General features: G+C 41.7%; 1 protein-coding gene across 1 annotated transcript; it reads right to left on the reverse strand.

Annotated features, from left to right (window-relative positions):
• Positions 1 to 330: 330 nt before the first annotated feature.
• Positions 331 to 23,893, reverse strand: LOC143041101 (U3 small nucleolar ribonucleoprotein IMP3). Its single transcript, XM_076212820.1, has 6 exons — positions 23,807 to 23,893; positions 23,268 to 23,473; positions 12,644 to 12,751; positions 9,042 to 9,248; positions 3,533 to 3,605; positions 331 to 426 (listed from the first exon to the last, which is right to left on the reverse strand). The coding sequence occupies exons 2-6, from the start codon at positions 23,399 to 23,401 to the stop codon at positions 397 to 399; spliced, it is 552 nt and encodes a 183-aa protein (XP_076068935.1). The 5' UTR covers positions 23,402 to 23,473; positions 23,807 to 23,893; the 3' UTR covers positions 331 to 396.
• Positions 23,894 to 25,042: the final 1,149 nt, after the last annotated feature.

Below are 25,042 nucleotides of genomic sequence, written 5' to 3' on the forward strand. Positions count from 1 at the left end.
CGAATAATGATATCAATCTATGGGCATGGTGACAGGTGGTGTTCAGCCCTCTCCAGTCTGTGGACCATACACGTGTTTGTTTATCCAACAGCTACACCAATACTGCGGAAAGACTTTGCCAGAATTATGCAAGAGCATTTAATACAGCACTGTTCCCTGGCAGCTACAAGAATTGCATATGTAAACTAGACTAAAGCCATTGAGACATTCAGTTAATGTAATGGATTGATCGAATCAATAGAATACACATTTATCACTGTTGCCCAATTCTTAATACCTCTTATTTTGGTACTTATAACATCTGGTACACATTCCAAATAAAACAAACCATACAGTTATGATAGTTTTAATAAATCTATAATATAAAATTTAATTTGCACTTTTCTTTGATGGGCGTTAACAGTTGTCGAGGTCAAAATCATCTCTCTGTAAAAAAAAAAATATATATATATATATATATATATACATATATATATCAACAAATAATGTACACATCTATCTATTATATACATCCATGCATCTATGACCAAAGATGGTATGTTGAATAAGGAGGATGGGAGGGAATAAATGGAAGGGTAGTGAGTGATATGATGATGAAGTGAAGATGGGAGCATTTAGGGATTGGTTGCAGAATTGGACTTGGGAAGCACATGAGAGGTATGAGGAAAAGTGAGGAGAAAAACATATGATAGATGAGGCAAAGATGAGAGTAGATGTAAAATAGGGTGGGAGTATGAGAGAAAACTTTGAAAAGAATAAAAAGATGTTTTGGAAGGAAGACAGGGAGGTAAGTCAGGCAGAGAGGAAAAGGTAAAAGGTGCAGATGTTATGGAAGTGAAGGCAGTAAGGGGAAGATGGTTAGAGCATTTTAGAGAGCTGTTGAATGTGGATGAGGATAGGGACTGATTATGGCAATGGGAAGTGTTAGAAAATATAGGGGATAGGAAAGGAAAATGGAAGAGATAAGAAAAGATGAGGTACAAGGAGCTTTGAAAATGATGTGAGCTGGTAAGGTACCAGGGTTGGATGGGTGTCATGTGGAGTGTCTGAAAAAACGAGGTACAGTTGCAGTGGACTGGCTAACGAGGTTGTTTAATATGTCTAAGGGAGAGGGGAGTACTGGAAGTATCTACATAGTTCCAGTTTACAAAGGAAAAAGTGACATGTGATTGTAGTAGTTTTTGAGGGATCAATTGTTGAGTGTAGTTGGAGAGGCTTATGGGAGTTTTTAACTGAGAAGATTAGGAGAGGAACAGAGGCAGTAACTGGTGAATAGAAGTGTGGGTTTAGCAAAGGTAGATGTGTGGATTAAGTTTTTGTAGTAAGGCTGATTTGTGACAAGGTTTTGGCAAAAAGTAAAAATGTTTCTTGAGCCATAATGGATTTGGAGAAGGCTTACAACAGTAGATAGAAAGGTACTGTGGGAGGTTTTGTAGATATATATGGGATGAGGGAAAGCTGTTAAGGGCAGTCAAGAGTTTTACAAGAGTAGTAGAGCTTGTGCTAGTATTGGAAAGGGAGAGAGCGAGTGGTTCGATGTAAAGGTAAGGCTTATCAGGTCTGTGTCATGTTGCCATGGCTGTTCAATGTGTAGATGGATGGGATGGTACAGGAGGTAAACGAGAGGATGGTGGGCAGGGGATTGGAGATGGTTACAGATAATGGAGAGAAGTGGTAGGTGAACTTGTTTGTTTGCAGATGACACTGGTTGTGGCAGAGTCAGGGGAGGGATTAAGGCAGTTGGTGACAGATTTTGGAAAGGTATGTGGTTGGAAAAAGTTGAAGGTAAATGTGGGTAAAAGAATGGTAACGAGTTGTATAAGGAGTCTTAAAGGCAAGAGACTGGAGGAGGCGGATAGTTTTAATTGAGGTCACATGTGGCAGGAAATGGAGTGGTGGGTGGAGGTCATCTATAGATTGAGAAAAGCAAGTAAATGTCTCTAGGGGGTGGGACTGGAAAGTGTCATGAGAAATAAGTACCTGGGACTGGATGCAAAGGGAAGACTATATGAAGGGGTGATTGTGCCTACGACATTGCATGGAGATGCAAGATTTATAGGATTTATGGCTGCCTCTGGAATTTATGAGAGGCAGAAAGGACAAAGTTAAATGTGTTTGAGATGAATTTTCTGAGAGGTATGGTATGGGTTACAAGACTGGATAGAGTCAGAAGGCAAGTGGGGGTGGGAGCTGGCAGATAGGAGTGATGAAAGATTATTGGGATAGTTTGGGCACATGGAAAGAATGAAGAAATATCAGCAAAATGAGTGTGGAAAGCAGAGGTGGATGGAGTGAACTTGAGGGGACAACTGAGGATGAGATGGATGGATGGGGTGAAAGGGGCTCTTAGCAAGGGGGGAATATCTGTTGAAGGGAGAAGGCAGGGGACAAGGATTAGTGGAGAATGGTTGTGTACGGATTCTGACCCAGCCTGAAGGGATTTCTCCCTCTCTTCTCTATTTTCTACATGAGGGGATGGGGAGGGGGTTGCCAGGTAAATGTAGGGGCCCTGCTGTGGATGTACTGTGCCTTGCTGCATTGCTTCAGACCCAGGCAGTGGTCAGGAAACAGGGATGAGCTAAGTTGAGAGGGAACCAAGGTTGGTGCATGGAAGTGGGTATATGCCTTGACTGGCTACCTCCCTTATGAGGGGAAAGAAGCCCTTGGTATATTGATAGATTTATGAAAGGGAAATAACTGGATGATGGATGGGAGTGGGATGGATAGGTGCGTGTGCATGCTTTGGCTGGACCCTTATAAAGAGGAAGAAGCCTTTGGTATATAGATGCATCATCTATATGGATACCAAGGACCTCTTCCTCCTTATAAGTGCAGTAGTCAGCCAGGGCATGCACACACCCCACCCATTTCACTCTCATCCACCACCCTTGTTACCCTCTCATCTTAGCTCCTCTTGAATGAAGAGTCATCTCTGTCACCTGCCCATTGTCCAGGTCAGAATCAACACAGGAAGACATTACTATCTATATACCAAGGGCTTTTTTTCCTTATAAGGAAGGTAGCAAAGTTCAGACATGCACCCATTCCACCCCCATTCATCACCCTTGCTTCCCTTTTATCTTGACTCCTTGTGGATGACGGGTCATGCCTGTCTCCTGCCAAATGCCCTGGTCTGAGGCAATGCAGCAAGGCACAGTACATCCACAGCAGGGTTCCTTCACTCACACAGCAACCCTTCTCTCCATCCACTCATAGGGGAGAAGAGAGAAGATGGGGAGAAATCTCTTCAGGCTGCGTCAAAATATCATCCATACAGTCATCCTCCACTCACCCCTATCCCCTGCCTTCTCCCTTCCTTGCTCAACAGCCATTCCCCTCTTGCTCAAAGCCCCTTTCACTACATCCATCTCATCCTCAGTTGTCCCTTCAAGTTCATTCCATCCATCTCTGCTTTCCACACCTTTTCCTAATCTGTCTTCACTCATTCTTTCCATGTGTCCAAACTAAGACATTACTAACAGACCATTATTGCTAAGAGAACTTTGTAATTAAGAATAAAAGTAAATTTTACCTCATCTCTATACTGCATGACATGTTTCCTGATAGCAGATGTGTCAACCCAGGTTACATAATCTTCCAATACTCTGAAATACAAAAACAAACAATATAATACAGAGTGTAGTAAAAGGGGAGGGTGCTAGGAAAGTGTTGAAGATGAGCAAATATGGAAATGAAAGAGAAAAAAATAACAGGATAAAAGAGAGAGAGAGAGAGAGAGAGAGAGAAAAGATGAGGAAGAATTGGTGTTTCAATGATGAAGTGCTGATGTATGCACTATGTGGGATGAGGAGGATGGTGAAGGAACAGGAGAGGCAGTGAAAGTTGGGAAGAAGAGGTGAGGGTGGTACATACATACATATTTATACCAAGGCTTTTTCCCCCTTACAAGGGAGGTAGCCAAAAAGAAAAAGGCATAAAATCATTCCCACCCATTCCATCCCTGAATACACTCCACTCCCCTCCACCCTCCCTCTTGAGGGTGGTAGTGGCAAAAAATGTAGTGAGCATATGAAAATTGGCTACAGTGTAGAATTAGGACATATGGGAGGTGTTCATATTAATGTCAGGTGAATGTTAGAAACAAACATCCTTACCTTACTAAGGGTAGCAGCAGACTGTTACTCACAGCTTCTAACTACCCAGGCATGCTCTGCACGTATGCACCAGTACTCTCACACATACAACATACATGCACACTCGAGAACAGGCAAAGGCATACAGGCTAACAACTGTCCCTCGTATCTCTTATCTACAAAACCTAAATGATACTAGAACAAACATAGCTAATAGAGCATATGAACAAAAAATATACAACTTAAATAAACATATATATATATATATATATATATATATATATAAAGGCATGTTGAATCCAGACTTCAGCTCCAGTGATAACTGCTAAAAGCATCTGACTGGAAGCACCATGCTTGGTGAGACAATTAGCCAGTATGTGACTTGTATGCACCCATGAAACTAGATGTGAAATCCTGATGGGATAACATATTCTTAGAACAGCTACATTAATCTGCAGGCACTTATTTTCCACTGTTTTAGTGGACTGCAATGAATCAACTAACAATCTATAATCATACATACATACATATACCATGGTCTTTTTCCCCCTTACTAGGGTAGGAAATGAACCAATAGATGGAGTGGTTGGGAAGTGTGGAGTTCCAGGAAAAAATTATAGTAGAGAGAGGATAGTGGAGATGTGTCAAGAGAGTTCATGATCGCAAATACAGTTAGGGAAGAAAGTCAAGCATAAGTACACATGGGAGAGGGTGGTGGATGGAAGGGTGGTAGATCAAGCTTTATTGGACTATATAGTGGTAACCAGGAGAAGAGTAAGAGTTTTGGATATACATATTCTAAAGGGAAAGAGTGGGGGGAATATCAGATAATATTTTTGGTGGGGGAGGAAAAGGACAGAAGGTAGGGAGGTGCTTAAAGTAAACTGCTTAAATGAGAAAAAAAGGAGTACAAGAAACAGAGAGGAGTGGGGAGTGAAGGATAGAACTAGGAGTGGAGGAGGAATGGGGGATGGTTCAAAGAGGGAGTCACAAGGTGTGCAAAGTTGGTGTGTGGAACAAGGACAGGAGGAAATAGAAGGAAGGGTAGTGAGTGGTGGGATGATGAAGCAAAGAAGGTTGTAGAAGAGAAGAAATGAGCATTCAAAGATTGGTTAAAAAATAGGACAAGAGAATTATATGAGAGGTACAAAGAAAAAAGAAAAGTAAAGCATAAGATAAAGGAGGCAATGAGGGGAGCAGATGTGAAAGGATTAGAGTATGACAGAAAATTTTGAAAGTAATAAAAAGATGTTTTGGAAGGAAATTAAGAGAGGAAAAGGAGGCGAATCAAGTAGAGAAAATGTAAACGGTGCAGATGGAGAGATGATAATGGAAGAAACGGCAGTAAGAAGATGGACAGAGTAGTTTAGGGAGTTGCTAAATGTGAAGGAGGATAGGGAGGAAAAGGTAGTTGCAGTGGGAAGTGCTAAGAAAATGACAGTGATGAACGAGGAAAATGGAGGCTAAATAAGGAAATATGAAGTGAAAGCAGTTGTTAAAATAAAGAGAGTAGGTAAGGCACCTGGGTTGGATGGGTGCTATGTGAAATGTAAAAAAGGGAGGTACAGAGATGGTGGACTGGCTGGTGAGGTTGTTTAATGTTTGTCTAAAGGAAAGTAGAGTGCCAGAGAACTGGAGGAGTACCTGTACAGTTCTGCTTTACAAGGGAAATGGGGACAAGTGTGAGAGTAGTAGTTTCAGAGGGATCAATTTGTTGAGAATAATTGGTAAGACTTATGGGAGGCTTTTGATTGAAAGGATTAGGAGAGAAGCAGGGGGAATTGGTGAAGAACAGTGTGGGTTTAGGACAGGTAGGGGATGCATGGATCAGACTTTTGTGGCAAGACACATGAGAGAAAGCTTTAGGAAAAGGTAAGGATTTTTGGGGGCTTATGGATTTGGAAAAGGATTATGACAGGGTAGGCAGGAAATCACTGTGGGAGGTATTGCAGATATATGGGATAAGAGAAAAGCTGTCAAGAGCGGTCAAGAGTTTTTATGAGAGTAGTAGAGCCTGTGTTAGAATTAGAAATGGAGAGAGTGATTTAAGATAAAGGTGGGATTTCACCTGGGATGTGTTATGTCACCTTGGCTGTTCAATTCATACATGGATGGGGTGATGCAAGAGGTAAATGCAAGGGTAATAGGTTGGGGATAAGAGATGGTTAAAGAAAATGGAGAAAAATGGGAGATAAGCCAGTTGTTGTTTGCTGATGACACTGCACTTGTGGCAGGATCAGCAGAATGATTAAGGAAGGTTGTGACAGAGTTTGGGAAGGCATGTGAAAAAAGGAAGTTGAAGATAAATGTGGGTAAAAGAAAGGCAAGAGGATACCAGCAAATTGAAAGTGAGTATTAAGGGAGAAAGACTGGATGAAGTGGATAGGTTTAGATACTTGGATATGAATGTGGCAGGAAAGGGAGGAGTGGAGGTAGAATGTAGATTGTGAGAAGCAAGTAAATGCCTTGGGAGATTAAAAAGTGTAATGAGAGACATATGGGAATGGATGCTAAGAGGAGGTTGTATTTACCTAGTTGTATTTTACGGGAAGAGAGCTATGCTCGTAGTGACCTGCTTTTGTATCTTTCAGTACCCAGTTTGATCTTAAATTCTTGTATAGTTATTGAACTTACCGTTTCCTCACTCAATTTGTTCAAGATATCTACCACTCTGTGTGGGAAGCTATTCTTTTTCGGATCTCTTCTGTAACTATCCTTTTTAAGTTTCTTTTCACGTCCTCTTGTTTTTCTTTTATCCCACTTTTATAAATCATCTCTATCAAGGACTTCCATCCCTTTCATAATTCTGTAGATGGTTAGTAATCTCCACTTTCTCTTCTTTGTTCCAGGGTTGGTAGTTCGAGTTTGGCCAATCTTTGTTTGTAGGTTAATTTGGAGAGTGTTGGTGCCATCTTTGTCGTTGCTTTTTGAATTCTTTCTAATTTCTATATGTTCTTTTTAGTACTGGGTGTCCACAGTGTCGCAGCATACTCCAATCTTGGTCTTATCAATGTAACTAATATTTTCATTATCATTTCTTCATCCAAGTAGTCAAAGGCCACTTTAATTGACCTTAGTGAATTGAAAGTTTCTCTGACTATTCTGTTGATATGTTTGTCTGGTGTCATGTCATGAAGGAATGATTGTGCCAACAGCACTGTATGGGGCAGAAACATGGAACATAAGAGAGGAGGAGTTTGAATGTGTTTGAGATGAAATGCCTGAAAAGTAGTAGGGGTTACTAGGTTGGATAGAGTAAGAAACAAGGTGAAGAGGAGAGCGGGGGTGGAAAGGGAGTTGGGTGATAGGATTGATGAAAGAGTATTGGAATGGTTTGGACACATGGAAAGAACGAGTGAAGAAAGATTAGTAAAAGAGTTATGGAAGGTAGAGGTGGAAGGAGTGAACATGACGGGGCGACCAAGGATGAGATGGACGGATGTGGTAAAAGGGGCATTGGGAGTGAGGGGAATGTCTGTGGAGGAAGGATGGGAGAAGACAGAAGATTGGGGTGAGTGGAGTATGATTGTGTGTGGATGTGATGCATAGGAATGTGCAGGGGATGGAAACGAGTATTAAGGGGAAAGACTGGAGGAAGTGGATTGGTTTAGATACTTGGGTGCAAATATGGAGGGAAAGGGAGGAGTGGAGGTGGAGGTAGAATGTAGATTGTGAGAAGCAAGTAAATACCTTGGGAGATAAAAGTGTAATGAGAAACATTTGGGAATGGATGCTAAGAGGTGACAGTATGAAGGTGTGATTGTGCCGACAGCACTGTATGGGGTAGAAACATGGAACATAAGAGAGGAAGAGAGGAGTTTGAATGTGTTTGAAATGAAATGCCTCAGAAGTATGGTAGGGGTTGCTAGGTTGGATAGAGTAGAGTAAGAAACAAGAAGATGAGATGGAGAGCAGGGGTGGAAAGGGAGTTGGGAGATAGGGTTGATGAAAGAGTATTGGGATGGTTTGGACACATGGAAAGAACGAGTGAAGGTAGATTAGTAAAAGAGGTGTGGAAGGCAGAAGTAGAAGGAATGAACATGAGGGGGTGACCATGGATGAGATGGATGGATGGGGTAAAGGGGGCATTGGGAAAGAGGGGAATGTTTGTGGAGGAAGGATGGGAGAAGTCAGAAGATAGGGGTGAGTGGAGTATGATTGTGTATGGATGATGCTGTGATGCATGGAAGGGAGTGGGTAGGGAATTGGGGGGGGGGGGTGTGTGAATGATATATTGAAGCAGCCCAAAGGGATTTCTCCCTGTCTTCTCTTTTTCTACATGAGGGGATGGAGAGGGGGGTTGCTGATTAAATGAAGTGGCCTTGCTGTGGATGTGCTGTGTCTTGCTGCATTGCTTGACCCAGGGCAGTGGGTGAGATGCAGGGATGACCCATCATCCAGGAGGAGTCAAGAAAAGAGGGAGGGAGGGGTAGTGAATGGGAGTGGAGTATGTGGGGATGAAATGTGTGGGAGTGAATTTATGTCTTTGACTTTGGCAACCTCCCTTGTAAGGGGGAAAAAGCCATTGGTATATGTATGTACCAATGTAGATAATAGGTGGTGAGACTGAATAATCTTTATCAACAATCCAAGTAACACTAGGAAGGCATGTTTAGCCAGCATTATGTTTGGGTACGTGATGTTTAATTTGAAAAAAAAAGTCTATTATATGTATTTCCTCCTTACTACTAGACTCAGGGCCCCACCCACCACCAAGACAGTACCAACACAGAATAGGCCTGGCCACAGATTCATACTGCCCAAAATGGGGTCACCACACAGAAGATACACAATACTTACTTCTACTATGGCCCTCACTAACAATCCCCAGACAACAAAACACATGATCCTGTTCAATTATTGTTGCCAATTTCCTGGAAGCTGTGGGACTTCTGTAAGAGAGACCTGAGGAAACAGATTAATTGGAAGGAGCAACCAATGACATACCTTGTAACAAGAAATGCTGGGTCTTTGACCATGTTGATTCCAACTCTGACGTGTCCTTGTTCTATGAAAGTGACTGCCGTGCGTAGGTTGGGTGCCATTTTGTTACGAACCATTACACACGGAAGTCTTCTCCGGCAGAACGAAGATGCAGTTATCCTGTCACAAAACTCGAGATTCCACTTAGTTGGTATGAGCCCCATTTCATGCCTGAAAGGAAAGATTACAGACTGAATAAACTGAATAAACAGTGACCCCTTCTTTTCATCTAATTACTTCCTGTGCACTTTTCTTTTCTGCACAATACCTGCCAGTTCATTTCATGCTCCCTACTCACCATGAGCATTCCTTTCCGACTCTCTCCATCATCCATGCACTTTCATTTAACATCCAGATCCCATGCTCCTCTGGATTCATTCATCTCATCACCAACTTCCTCATTTGTCTGCTCTCTACCCCTTGCTAAGATGGGTGGTTTGATGCATCCCCTGCATTAACACAATGCATATTCTCTTGGCCACCAAGACTCTTGCTGTGCTTCCTTGTGGTGACTCCTGGGTATCTGAGTGGCTCAGGGCCTAAGGCAGAACAGCTAGTATGCCCACCAAAGATGGGAAGCTGTAGTAAAGGATATCAGGCCATTTCATCGCATTAATAATGGGACTATGGAGTAGGAAGTAATCCCATGTCATGGTGGAAACGGCACCTAACTGCCCAAGTTTTATTGTGGATGGAATGGCATCATCAGTGAGAACAATGGTCTCATGCAAGTAAGTAACCCTTGCTCTTACTCCTGGCATCACTCTTCTATGTATCCGCTAAAGGTGGGGTCACTAAACTATGGCCTATGGGCTGGATCTAGACCACAGCTGCACTGTACATGTCAACAAGAGATTGAAATTTATTATTTTTCTAAAACTTTTTTGTAAATAAATATTTTCTCTTTATTTTTTGTGTATTTTGTGCATTGGTAAATAAATATGCTGGTTGTGGTAGGATGCTGGGATGTTGGCTGTCTTTATTCTTAGTGTATTCACTGTATTGTATTAAACAAAATGGTTATGCAGCCTGCACTCCTCATTCTCTCAGTTATCTGGCCAGCTGTGAAAAAAGTTTGGCGATTCCTGCTCTAAAGTTAGACATATCCACTCTCATATCACCAAACCACCTCAAGTGGGCCTATCATAATCTATGTTGATCATCACTTAAACCCTACTACAGTGATACCTCTATTTATGTGTACCCTTTTGTATGTGAAATTCTATTTACATGGTCAAATTATGGGAAAATCTTGTTGCTACTTTAGCAGAAACTTTCTATTTACATGGGCACATTGGTGTCCATTACTACATGGAAAATCAAATCCCACGCCGCCATCTTGCTGATGTCACCATTCACGCGCTATGTTGTCTCTCCTCCCGCCATCTTTGTTTGTTGTGTGCATGACTAGTCCTTCTTTGGGCGCCTACCCCTTGGTATTGTACTGTTTGTGCCTTTAAAATGCCTCCAAAACAGGTGAAAAGTCCTACTGAAGCTGGTGCTTGTAAGAAAATCAGCATCACGATTGAGAAAACGAGGGAAGTGATTGCCAAAGCTGCTCAAGGTTTACACGTGTGTGAGCTGGTGAGAGTTTGGTATGCCTGAGTCAACAATAAGAACCCTTCTTTTAAATAAAGATTAAAATTCTGTCAGCTAATGTGTCTAAGGGTATAAGCTATGTGAGCACACATAAGAGGCCAGCATTGTTGGATGAGGTGGAGAGGTTATTGTTTCTGTGGATACAGGAGAAGCAGCACAAGAGTGACAGCTTGAGTGAGGAAATGATCTGTTCAAGGGCTCGCCAAGTGTATGCCGACCTGCAGCGGCAACAGGCTGGTACCTGTGGCCATCTTACACCACCTTCAGTGGCCTTTACAGCCAGTAGGGGGTGGTTTGAGAAGTTTCTTCAACATACAGGCATCCACAGAGTGACATGGCACGGTGAGGTGGCAAGCGTGGACATGGACGCAGCTGAGGCGTTCATCAAGGAGTTTGAGGAGCTGGAGCATCAGGAGGGCTACCTGCCACAGCAAGTATTTAATTGTGATGAAACAAGGCTCTTTTAGAAGAGGATGCCTAACAGCACCTACATTACTGCTGAGGAGAAAGTTTGTCTATGAAAGACAGGCTTAAAGTGATGTTGTGTGCTAATGCAAGCGGTGACGGCAAGATCATGCCGCTCGTAGTTTATCATTCGGAGATGCCACGAGCATTCAAAAGGGGCAAGCAGACTTCCAGTGATGTGACGTTCCAACCTGAAGGTGTGGGCAAACCAACACCTGTGCCAGGAATGGCTCGAAGGGGCATGCAGCCCTGAGATCAAGAAGTTTCTGCAAAGGAATGGACTGCCACTGAAGTGCCTCCTGCTGCTGGATAACGCCCCAGCACATCCCCTCAACATGCAGGCACATCTTTCCCAAGATCTGGATTTCATCACAATTAAATTCCTGCTTCCGAACACCACTTCCATTCTGCAACCTATGGACCAGCTAGTCATTTCTAATTTCAAGAAGCTGTACACATATGCTCTGTTTGAACGCTATTTCAATGCTACCACCAACACAGAACTAACCCTGCGAGAATTTTGGAGGTCCCACTTCAGCATCTTGCACTGTGTCAAGGTGATTAGCAAGAGCTGGGAGCAGGCTACCATCAGGACTCTACAGGCAGTGTGGAAGAAGCTTTGGCCATTATTTGACAGGGAGAGGGACTTTGAGGGCTTTGAGCCTGCTGGTCCATCGGTCATCTTGGACATTGTTGCGCTAAGGAGGGACCTGGGCCTGGAGATGGAGGACGGGGATGTCGAGGAGTTAGTAGGGGAGCATGAGGATGACCACTGAGGAGCTGAAGGAACTGCATCAGGAGCAGGTCACCAAACTGGCCCGGGAACAGCAAGAGGTTGAAGGAGGTGACGATCATGTTCAGGGCCCCACCATGGAGGTGATGGAGGCCTGTGTAATGTGGAGGATGCTCTATGATTTCATGGAAGTCACACACCCAGACCAGACCAGACACTAGTAAGCCGTGTTGCAGGCCAGTTCAATGAGCTGGTCATGCCTCACTACCACCAAATCCTGCACACACGGTACCAGCAAGCAACCATCACAGAGTTCTTCCAGCCTCGTGCCAAATGACAGCGCCCTGATGAGGGTGCCGCTCCAGCTGAAGGAACACCTCCTCCTTCAGAGGGGGGGGTCAGTAAGCCCTCACCACTCCACCACCTCCTCACTCCCATCCCCCTATGCCAGCTGCAAGCCCTACTATCGGTAGCTACAAAAGATTGCTTATTTCATTATATTATTTACCATTAATGTTGCAGGAACATCATAATCATACTTATCTATGTCTATTTGGTGACAGGCTTCATCATATCAGAGGGAAAAAGTAGACTTTTTCGAGGTTGGGAACGGATTAATTGTATTAACATTGATTTCCATGGGAAATAGAGTTTCCATTTACGCAAATTTCTATTTATGTGAAGGCATACAGAACAGATTAATCACATAAATAGAGGTACCACTGTACTTGAATATGGTAAAGTAATGCATAAAATAATGGTTACTTACAGTTTTGCAATCAGTTTTCCACTGGCTTCCAGTCTGTACGGATCCTTTGGGTCCAGGTCACGGATTTTTCTCGCCAAGTCCCTTGTTTGGCGAGCCAAGCGGTTGTACCTAAAACATGACATGAACATGTAGTTCAAGAACAATGTCTAATTCTGACTACTGCATTTAATCTCTCACACACATAATTTTCTCCCTTTCTGATGTTTGTGTTTTATAATATCTAGTTGCTTTCTTTTCCAATTTCTGTTGGATTATGTGATTCACCATGGTCTTGGATCACATGTTGGACTTGTGATCAACAGCTATTTCCCTTCCAGAAGAGAGCTCAGAGCTCATATGACCGATCTATGGGTAATGCTGTGACCTTACATGCACACACACCCCCAACTCGTCACCCACGAGAGTTGGAGTAATGACTTGCAGTGCAATGATACTGAAACTATTTCAGCACTGGGAGGGATTCGAACCTGGACCACCGCAGTGGCGGCTGGGAACTCTACCACTGTGCCATGAAGTATGTGTGTGTATTTACCTACAATTAAGTACACACACAAAATCCAACATTACACAAAAAAGAAAACTAGACATTATCAAACAAATATCAAAGAGAGAAAATTGTGAAAACAAATGTGAAAAAGATAAATAAATAAAACCACCCCAACCCATAGAGCAGTTGGATCAACTCTGACAAGCATTCCATCATTGAAACAAGTGTAACATCCTTAATCACTTCAGTACAATTCAAAATCTCGTGCACAGCATCGGCTGCCATATGTACAAAGCATCACACTACTCATTATAAAATATAAAGTCACTGCTGTATTACTTGTTCTCTTTTACTCTGAGTAATAATACATACATACATACATATACCAAGGCTTTTTCCCCCTTACAAGGGAGGTAGCCAAAAAGGGAAAGGCATAAAATCATTTCCACCCATTCCATCCCTGAATACACTCCACACCCCTCCACCCTCCCTCTTATCTCAGCACCTCCTGGATGACGGGTCATCCCTGCACCTTGTCCACTGCCCTGGGTCAGAAGCAGTGTCGCAAGACACAGCAAGGCTGCTTCATTAAATCGGCGACTCCCCTCTGTCCCCTCATGCAGAAAAGGAGAAGACGGGGAGAAATCCCTTCGGGCTGCGTCAAATTTTTCTCACACATACTACCTCACACCCCATCCCCTCGCCCATTCCACCTCATGCAATCACATCATCATCCATATACAACCATTCTCCATTCACCCGTCTTCTGTCCTCTCCCGTCCTTCCTCAACAGACATTTCCCTCTTCCCCAAAGCCCCCTTCACCCCATCCATCCACCTGTGGATGTGCTGTGTGTTGCGACACTGCTTCTGACCCAGGGCAGTGGACAGGATGCAGGGATGACCTGTCATCCAGGAGGTACCAAGATAAGAAGAAGGGAAGAGGGTGGAGTGTGATGGGGATGGATTGGGTGGGAGTGATTTTTATGCATTTGTTTTTTGGCTACCTCCCTCGTACAGGGGGAAAAAGCCTTTGGTATATGTATGTATAATGAATTGTGCCTATACATAACATGATATATTATACATCTAAATGAACAGTTTTTACAGTAGTTTGTTATATACAGTCTAAAGGGCATGTGTGAGAATATTCCCAATGCGTATCTGTGATTTTAAGGACAATTGCTTTGGATCTGTGCTATATGGTATCATTGTATCCCTGTATTATTTTAATCATTAGTAATTATTTGTAATTGATGTGAATAAAATATGATCGTCTGAAAATATTTCCTATGCGCATCTTAAGTTTGTAATGTAATTTTGTAACTGATGGAAATTTGTGCTATATGGTATTGTTGTATCCCTGTACTGTTTCAATTATTAGTAATTATTTGTAATTGATGTAAATAAAATATGACTGAGTGAAAATATTTCCTATGCATATCTGAGTTCATAATGTAATTTTGTAATTAATGAATTTATTATAAGATTGTGTGAAAATATCAGTATTGACATAAAATATATACAAGATTGGTACTTGAAATGTCTTTTTATTTCAACATGTTCGGTGGGGTGTCCACCACGACAGCCACAATACTGTGGATGCAATGGGAAAGATGGAAAATGACGACATCAAGCAAACATAGCCAAATAGAACAATTTATTTGAACCTATGTGACAGATACATATGAAAGTTAATTAAAATCATTTTATAATTTAGCATTTGTGTATAAAAAGCATATTTTCGTCATTGGACGCAAGTGGACACAAATTTGGGTGACCACTAACTTAGTGATCTCTAGAATATAGTTTAGGCTAGGTTAGGTTAGGCAAATTTATCTTACTTTAATTCCTTCAACCTCTGCATCAACCAAAACAAAGATGATATCTCAATCAGTCGAAGTGGCTATGTTTGTTTGTGTATTGCTTTTAGAGACTTTTTCTGTTGATTTCTGCCAAGAAAAATGTATTTTACGATAACATATAATTTACAAAAATAGTTAATGCTATTTCTTATATGTGTGCTCTCCTAAAATTTTAGTTGTGCACACCTACGCAATATAGCAATAGAAAATTATTAATTTTGTAAATTGTAATAAATCAACATAATGAATTTTCTTGGCGGAAATCAACAACAAAAAGTTGCTAAAACCTATTAACTACCGAATGAAGTTGCAGCGGCTGAATGACACGCCATGTTTGTTTTGATAAATACCGAGGTCGAAGGAATAAAAGGATGATAAATTAATCTATTCTAACCTAACCTGACCTACCCAACCTCACCTATATTTGTACTTTGGTACCTCAAATTCTAAAGATCATCCTGGTTGTCGTTGTCATCACAGATGTTGACGGCCTGATTATAATTATATCTTGGGCAATTAACAGATGACAGCAGAGACCCATGTTCTCTCATAAAGTCCAAGGAAGCCCTATTGTCTTTGTAACTGTGCTTATTAACGTCACCTGGAATTGGAGAAGACCCGGTCCACAACATGAAAGCTATCGTCTGATAGTGACTGGACTGGCATGGCATGGCATCTGGACCGTATCCTAACGGCTTCGTTCGTTAGTAAATTCGGTCCTACTAAATAGCGCCTAGCAACACCCAGCAATGCCCGGCAATTTCCTATGGTGCCCGGTCATTGTGTAAGCCTGTTTTTTCAGTTCCAAAGATTCATATCATATGAATGATTCGTCTACTAGCGAATTCACGAAAAAAAAAAGTTGAATTTAGCAGGAGAAATGACACACAAAGTGTAGAATCCTTTGCTGAATTTAGCGCCCGGCAACGACCAGCAATGCCTGGTAGCGACTAGCGATTTCCTATGGTGCCCGGGTGTTGTTTGTACGCCTGTTTTTTCAGTTCCAACGGTTCATATCATATGAATGATTCATCTATTAGTAAATTCACAATTTTTTTTTTTAATTTAGCAAGAGAAAGAACGCACAAAGCGGAAAATCCTTTGCTGAATTTAGCTCCTGAACCATGGCGTAGCCGCCATCTTTGTTTATATCCAGTTGTTGGAAAATGTGGAATGGCTAAATTAAATCCGAGGCGGGAACCGGGGGTCCAATTCAATTCAATTTAACAGTATATTTAACAAAATATTATTTTTTTTCAGTTCCAATAGTTTATATCATATGAATGATTCATCTACTAGTGAATTCACGAAAAAAAAAATTGAATTTAGCAGGAGAAATGACGCACAAAGTGGAAAATCCCGTGCTGAATTTAGTACCCGGACTGTGGCGGTGCCACCATCTTTGTTGATGTCCGGTTGTTGGAAAATGTGGTATGTCTAAATTAAATCTGAGGCGGGAACCGGGGGTCCAATTCAATTCAATTTAACAGTTTATTCAACAAAATATCACACATTACATTTTCATGCTGAAGATGTACGTATATACATACATTTAAATATTAATTTGTTGAAAAGGAGAGAGCAGAAGCAATAGCTTATAAAATGCTCTCCCCTAATAGTTTATATACAAGCATTAAAGCATTTACAAAAATTTTCACAGAAAAGGAAATATAATCAAAGATATCAATAGCAACAGTAATTGTATCCAGTGGGAGCAACCAATATTTAGAATTTATATAGATATAAGAATCAGATATATAAAGACAATGCATCCGCAATTCACACAGATACAAGTTGCAGATATACAATTTGGGCAAACATAGTTCACAGAAGCTACATACCTATAAAGACATGCATACATATACACACTGATACACACACACAACACACGATTCCATGTCAAATGCTCCAGGACAAATGATCACACAAGTGCACCAATAGATGAACTAACATTCCCAGTTGGCCAGGTACAACGCCCACCAAATCATGCCACATCTACATATTATTCCTTACCTTGATGGTGGTAGTCTTGGCATTGCAGATGCATTTCCTCTGTCCTGGTTTCTTCTCTGTAAGTGGAGTCTTTGGCACCTGCAGCTTCCCATCTGATGACGTCACAGTCTTGGATGAACAGTGGGCTGTCATGAACTTCCGATAGAGCTGTTCCTTGTCCTTGGTGCTTTTCCCTTGCCAGACGGCATCTGACACCACAAGTCCTCTTTTCACTGGCGCAACCTCAAAATTGCCTTCTCCGTGTAAGGTGCGTCTTACCTCAGCGTATTGGAGTTTTACAACGTCATGAAGTTTCTTGATAATGTCCAGCAGCTTGAGTGATTTCCAATGGCACGGCAATTTCAGGATACGGTTGACGGATTCACAAGCGTTATTTGTCCAATTTGATGGCACACATCCCTGTTTCATTGGTGCAAACACATTCTTTCAGCAGCGTCCTCGATAATTTTGCTTTTTTCCTGATGCGAAAAAACCGTTTCAATCCAAAAAGTGCCCCATGTTTTCACGAATGTGTCTTGCTTTTTTCACGATGCAAAACAACAGTTTTGATCCAAAAAGTGCCCCATGTTTTCACGAATGTGTCTCGCTTTTTCCCCGATGCAAAACAACAGTTCTGATCCAAAAAGTGCCCCACGTTTTCATGAATGTGTCTCGTACACAGCATACATGTCGCCGTTGGAAAACACTGATGTAATGTTTTGATTAAAGCCTTTTCCTCGCCGGATCCAAACATCAGATTTGAACCACTCATTTGCGTAGTGTCACTCCCATCCATGCGGCATTGGAGGTGTGAAAAAATATTTTGGTAAATGTCCGTTGTCCCATCCCAGTGAAGGTATGCTGGTCCCATAAACACAGGTGCGTTTTTTGTTGATCGTCGTAAATCTTGGTGCAAAAACGTCAAATTTGTCACGTAACATGGTCCCAGGTTGAATGTGCGATCAACACCTATGACGTTGTGTTCTTTGTTGTTCTGTAGCAGCCGGATGAGATCAGCCATCTGGTCTTCTGTGAAAAGTATGGCAGCGGGCAGATGTCCCTTATGTTGGATCAGCTCTTGTATGTAGGGGTGGTCGTCCATTTCCGAAATCAATATCTGGATGTCGCCAGCAACGTTTTTCTGGTGGGTCGTTGGGTCACGCTCTTCCTTGGACACTCGAAACTTCATATTTTGTACTTGCTTCAGATCTCATGGGGCGTTGAAGGACTCGTCAAAGACGGTTTTGGGTACATGTCTCGTGGTGGTGCTGTCTTCACTTCCGATCTCAATGTTTCCATTACTTCTGGCCTTGTTTGGATGTAGTGGCTGCTTCCATCGGACTTGGCGTTGCCATGTTTACTTGTCTCTTTTGGATAGGACCCGATGTACTCGATGCAGAGTGTGGCGTGGTCTCCTCTTTCGTTTGCTGGAAACTTCTCTGCCCAGGATACGCGTTGCTTGTATGATGGATCCTGTTTCAGCTTGGAGTAGAGGTGTTTCAGGATTAATATGGACTCTTCACTCAGCTGCGGCTGCGTCTCTACATGTTCTTTCTTCACACCGTTCTTCTCCGTGTATCTGTAGGTACTGTCTTCGTTCCATATGAAGTAATGGATCTTCATCGATCCTCACTGAGAGTAGACGCCAGTCATCGTGATACACGGCCTTCTTGCCCAAATTGCGTCGTTGCATGTTCTTCTAGTTATTCAGTAGGAAGTAAACGTTTTCCTTGATGCCAGGGGGTACATCACTCTCGTCCGTTGTTGGGGCTTGGAGAAGCTTCTCGATCAGTCGGTCGGTGTCTAGGAAGTGGCCATTGTTCTGCTGAGCATTTGGAAGTTGGCGTGGCTCGTCGGATGGCGTGTTGGAATCTTCGGTGATGCTGGTGCTAAGGATCTCTGGCTCATCGGATGGCATGTCAGAATCTTTGGTGATACTAGTGCTGAGGATCGCTGGCTTGTCAGATGGAGTGTCGGAATCTTTGGTGATGATGGTGCTGAGGATCTCTGGCTCATTGGATGGCGTGTCGGCGATGATGCAATCTGGCTGTCTGGCGAGGTCTTCAAATTCCGTGTCTGTAGTTTTCTGCTTCTTTCTTGGCTTTAGCTCTCGTAAAAGTTCCCCTTGGTGCTTGCGGACTGGTTTCTTGGCTATCATTGTATAGCTGGTCTCAGGTATCTGGTTGATTTCTGCAGCTGGAATCAATGGCACAAAGTGGTTGGGTGTCCAAAACTTTCGTCTTCCTGGCTTTGATGTCCTGGCACTGGTCCACATAACAACACTGGCGGGCTTCTTCTTCGTCGGCAAAGGTCGTCTTGGGTGGCAGAGTTGCTGGAGACAGGGCTCAATCTTGGGCTCCATTCACCGGTGGATACACCGACTCCACCTTGTGATACAGGGCACTGGCTGTGGCGGCAATTGTCCAGAAAGACAAGTAGGCTACTGGCATTGCAGCAGCTATACAGGCTTCACTTGGCGTCAGTGAAAACAGGGGGATGTCTTCGTCATCATATCTCATCTGGTACCAGTTGCTGTGGAGGGCCAACTCTATACAGGTCTGTACTCTCAACTCGGCGGCTGCCACATCTTCATCTCTGTGTGCAGCCAAGGGCAGTGCATGGAATAGGCAATTTCCATCACCCTTCGCTTGGATCGGTCTCCGTTGTTCATGGGCCGGCAGAGTCGGAAATAAGCTGAGTAACTTTTCGGCATCTCTAAGGCTTTGGGATCTCAGAACATCTCAGGTAGATCTTTTCCATTTCGGTGGCTGCCCAGACTTTCTCTATTTCATGTTTGGTGGCTTTGGACAGTCTCTTTAAGGCATCTTTGAACTTGTAGCGATCATCGCTACAAGTGCAACGGATACAGAGGTAATCAACATCACCGGCCTCAAATATCCTCATGTGATATATGGTCAACCGCTCTCATTTTCGGTGGAACCATCTTTCACATCCTTTGCAATATATGGTCTGCTCCTCGCACTCTTGACTGCAAGATCCGCATGGAAACTCTGGCGTTGTCTTCATGGTGTAGATCTAGTTGTCTGGAGGCAGTGTCGTGTGTCACAGCTGGGCTGGAAGTGACCAGACTGAAGAAAATGCCAGCTTTTACAGCGAACCCCATGCTTGTGTTTGGTATACATCCTAAATAAAATTGATAAATTTATCTTATTTATTTATTGATAAAATTTATAAATTTTTCTTATTTATTTACTTATTGATATTACATAGCTGCACATGAATACTGGCCTCTTGCAACCTGAAGATAGAACAAAGGAGAAAAGATTACAAGCCACCCCACCTCACCTAAATCAACTCAACAACCGACCTTACAAACCAAATACAGATGTGCCGCAACATTTGCTCACAGGACGGTTGGTCACACCAATACAACAAATGCTCAAATTTATTTTATTTGTTTATTTACTTATTGATATTAGCTACCTGCACATATGGGCACTGGACCCCCAGTTCCCGCCTAAATAAAATTGATAAATTTATTTTATTTGTTTATTTACTTACTGATATTAGCTAGCTGCACACGAATACTGGCCTCTTGCAACATATAGAAAAAAGGAGAAAAGATTACAAGCCACCCCACATGCATGACCTCACCTAAATCAACTCAACGACCGACCTTACAAACCAAATACAGGTAAACGTCGACTTACGATGGCAGCGACTTACGATTTTTCGACTTTACGATGACGACGACGACGATATGATATATTTAACCCCTTCCATACGGTGCCGCACACGTAGGCGTCATGAGGAGCAAGTGGATTCGCGACGCTGCCATATCGGCGTCTTGATTATATTTATTGTAGTCGCCCCTGTGTTTTTACATTCTCTCAAATGTGCCCCGAGTTCCATTCTCTGTGGTTTTCAAAATTCGCGGGTGAAAGAGAGAACGGTCGATATAAGCGGTGACTATATTTTATGATGCGAGTATTATTACGACACGTCGTACGGCTGGCATTGGCTGCTGCCCGCGAGATTTAAGTTCCGTACTGAAAATACATATTATAGTGTTTGAATATGGTAAAAAGGATAAAAATAATTAAATAAACTACTGTACATGTTTAACCCCTTCCATACGGTGCCGCACACGTAGGCGTCATGGACTTAGATCTCGGTGGCAGCAGCCAATGCCAGCCGTACGACGTGTCGTAATAATACTCGCATCATAAAATATAGTCACCGCTTATATCGATCGTTCTCTCTTCACCCGTGAATTTTGATAACCATAGAAAATGCGATTACAAAAGAATTAGAAAGAATGTCATTATGGAGGAGCGACTACAATAAATATAATCAAGACGCCGATATGGCAGCCTCGCGAATACACTCGCTCCCCATGACGCCTACTTCTGCGGCACCGTATGGAAGGGGTTAATAGGCTATATTCAGTATCTCTGGTGGTTAATATACAGGTAGGCTAGGTACAGTGACCACGGAACAGAGTGATACACAAATTGGGGATCGACTTATGATGAAATCGTCTTACGATGGCTCTATCGAAACCTAATGCCATCGTAAGTCGACGTTTACCTGTACAGACATGCTGCGACATTTGCTTACACCAATGCAACAAATGCTCACAAATGGGAACAGGAATAATATGATGTAGATGTGGCATGATTTGGTGGGTGTTGTACCTGGTCAACTGGGAATGTTAGTTCATCTGTTGGTACAGTTGTGTGATCATTTGTCCTGGAGCATTTGACATGGAATTGTGTGCCATGTGAGTGCGTGTATCAGTGTATTTACCTAGTTGTATTTTGCGGGAAGGGGAGCTACGCTCATGGTGTCCTGCCTTTGTATCTCGCAGTGTCTAATTTGCTCTTAAACTCATGAATGGTTTTTGTGCACACTATTCCATTGTCCAGTTTGTTCCAAGTGTCCACCATTCTATGTGGAAAACTGTTTTTCTTCAGATCTCTTCTGTAGCTATGTTTTTTGATTTTCTTTCCATGTCCTCTTGTGCTTCTCGTGTCCCAGTTTAACAAGTCCTCTCTATCGAGTATTTCTGTGCCATCCATGATTCTGTAGATGGTCAGTAGGTCACCTCTCATCTTTGCTCCAGAGTCGGTAACTCAAGTTTAGCCAATCTCCTCATATGACAAGTTTGCAAGTGCAGGTGCCATTTTTGTGGCTGCTCTCTGGATTCTTTCTATTTTTTTTATATTCTTTTTGGTACTGGGTGACCATAGTGTCGCCGCATATCCTAGTCTAGGCCTTATCAGTGTGACCAATATTTTTTCAATAATTTCTTCATCCAAATATGTAAATGTCACTTTTATTAATCTTAGCATGTTGTAGGATTCTCCGACAATTTTGTTTGTTTATCATAGGACAAGTTGTTTGAGATAATTATACCCAATCTTTTTCGGATCTCTCCTTGTATATGTATGCATGTCTTTATAGGTATGTAGCTTCTGTGAACACTGTTTGTTTGCCCATATTGTATACCTGCAACTTGTATCTATGTGAATTGTGGATGTGTGCATGTCTTTATATATCTGATTCTTATATCTATATAAATTGTTAATGTAGGTTGCTCCCACTGGATACAATTATTGTTGCTATTGATATCTTTGTGATTAAATTTCCTTTTCCATGAAAAATGTTGTAAATGCTTTAATGCTTGTATATAAACTATCAGGGGAGAGCATTTTATAAGCTATTGCTTACACTTTCTCCTTTTCAACAAATTAATATTTAAATGTACATATATATTTACATCTTCAACATAAAAATGTAATGTGTGATATATTGTTGAATAAACTGTTAAATTGAAATTGAATTGAATTGGACCCTCGGTTCCCTCCTTGGATTTAATTTAGCCATTCCACATTTTCCAACAACTGGACATAACGATGGTGGCACCGCCACAGTACGGGCGCTAAATTTAGCAAAAGATTTTCCGCTTTATGCATCATTTTTTCTGTAAAACTCAACAATTTTTTATGTGAATTCACTAGTAGACAAATCATTCATATGATATGAACCACTGGAACTAAAAAAACAGGCTTATACAATGCTCGGGCACCATAGGAATTCGCCGGTCACTGCCGGGCATTAATTAGTACGACCCAGTAAATTTGCTTGTAGCAAGGTGTTTTGTTTTTTATTTCAGACTAGAAAATCAGTTATTACATTCATGTATTATAAATCACAGAATGAATATTTAATTTTCTAATACTATATCGCATAATTGTGCACAACTAAAATAATACCTCCATTTTTCCTCGAAATATTGCAAGTCAAGAGCCACTTACATTGTGTAGTCTTCCCTTCGCTGAATCATGTACTTTTTCAATATCTTGACTTCGTGCAAGTTGTTGTCCACCTTCCATTTGAGGAAGTCTGTATGTTTTAAGAGTTTCTTCTCAGAATACTTGAGCTGCCTCATGATTAATTCACCAATTTACAATCTACGGAAATTTGGCGGCCCACCTTCTACCATACAAAGTTACGAAAGTATCTGTAAGTAATGTTAAAAATGTACAAATCAATTTTATATCAATATTATCAATACTAATCAAATTTACACGTCTCCTTACAAAAGACAAACATTTATGAACTTTGACAGTAATGCTTCATAAAAGGATATTATGATCAAATAAATCAAAGAACAGTAATCAACTATGTCTAGGCTAGCAAGTAGAAGTAGTAGTAAGTAGGCTATGGAGTATTTACTATTTAATCATTTTATACTACTGAAGGAACACGTGATTTAGCCGATATATCTTAACTTTGTCATTAAAGCAACAATAGTTTTGTGAAACTAAAAATCAATTTGCATTATAAACTCTACCAAATTATATCAGTATCACAGTCAAAAACGTGTTGTTATCTCAGTTTCAGTAAACTTTGTAAACACTGCAGGCTTCAACGTTTGTTTACATCTGATCAAAGCGCACATGGTCGACAATTGAAAAACTACATCCGTGCGACTCCCATGAATAATTCTAAAAAATGAATTATCCCTGGACTGTTACGAAAAACAAGATCTCTGGTTGAAAATACAATTTCAAACGAATTTTTCAGTATTTTTCCCGAGTCTGTAGTATATCATATAGTACATATATTATGAAAGAAAATTACAGAAATTTCTATGCGTTTTCGAGAATAGATTGAGAACACCTTTTGAATCCATGACCCAATACTTGGCATGTCATTTGTTTGGAGAACTAAATTCTGAGTAAAAAGTCTTCTAAACACATGCATACAATTGCTTTTTATTTCTTACTTTTTCATATTAGGGCTACAGTTACAAACTGATCTACTCTAGATACGAGATGCACACTTGAAAATACTTTGATTTGACAAATACTAAGTTTGTGTATTTGTAACAAACAAAAAATCCCCGTACATGGGTATTGGCTACATGGTAGCGTGCAGCCTTTAGGGACCTTTTCAGGGTCGCTCCTACGGAGTCACACATCATTTGTCTATCAATCAATCAAATCAGCCATCCTGAGTCCACTGCTGAACAAAGGCCTCCTTCATAGCATTCCATAATTCACACGACCGCGCCATCCTCTGCCACGTCACTCCTGCAAACTTCTCGATCTCGTCTCTCCACCTTCTGTCTGGTCTCCCTCTTCTACGCTTCCTATCTCGCGGCGTCCACTCAGTAACATGTTTGCTCCATCGCTCACCAGTCGTTCGCACTAACCTGCCCAATTCCACTTTCTCTCTTTTACTCCCTGCATTTGTCTAAGTTAGAGTAAAATATCTGTTTATAGAGGAGTGATGCTACTTTTGTACTACAGCTGGTTATATCTCTTTTATTGCTGCTCCCTTGAAACTGTTCTTTGCAATTTCTATGGTTCTATCTCTTCTGGATCCCCTGTAGTAGATGGTGGGGGTAGGGTGTTCTACCAGTGTTATCTGTGTGTCGTGAAATTTGACTCGGTAGGACGGAGTGATGGGACTAGAGCAGTGGCGGATCCAGGATAAAAATTGGGGGGGGGGGGCTAACATGAATTCCTTCCTCTGGGTAGTCTGATGTACCAGAAGTCTGAGGTATACTTAACTTAATAATGTT

The sequence above is a fragment of the Oratosquilla oratoria genome, chromosome 30 (genome assembly GCF_046742065.1).
Source record: "Oratosquilla oratoria isolate Oo_2021 chromosome 30, ASM4674206v1, whole genome shotgun sequence".
Lineage (NCBI taxonomy): Eukaryota > Metazoa > Arthropoda > Malacostraca > Stomatopoda > Squillidae > Oratosquilla > Oratosquilla oratoria.

Excerpts from the sequence above, each read along its gene's own strand:
- LOC143041101 (XM_076212820.1), bottom strand. The coding sequence starts at position 23,401 with ATGAGGCAGCTCAAGTATTCTGAGAAGAAACTCTTAAAACATACAGAC. Across the intron at positions 12,752-23,267 it reads CGAAGGGAAGACTACACAAT|GTACAACCGCTTGGCTCGCC; the intron begins GTAAGTGGCTCT and ends GTCATGTTTTAG. Across the intron at positions 3,606-9,041 it reads CCAGCATTTCTTGTTACAAG|AGTATTGGAAGATTATGTAA; the intron begins GTATGTCATTGG and ends TTTGTATTTCAG.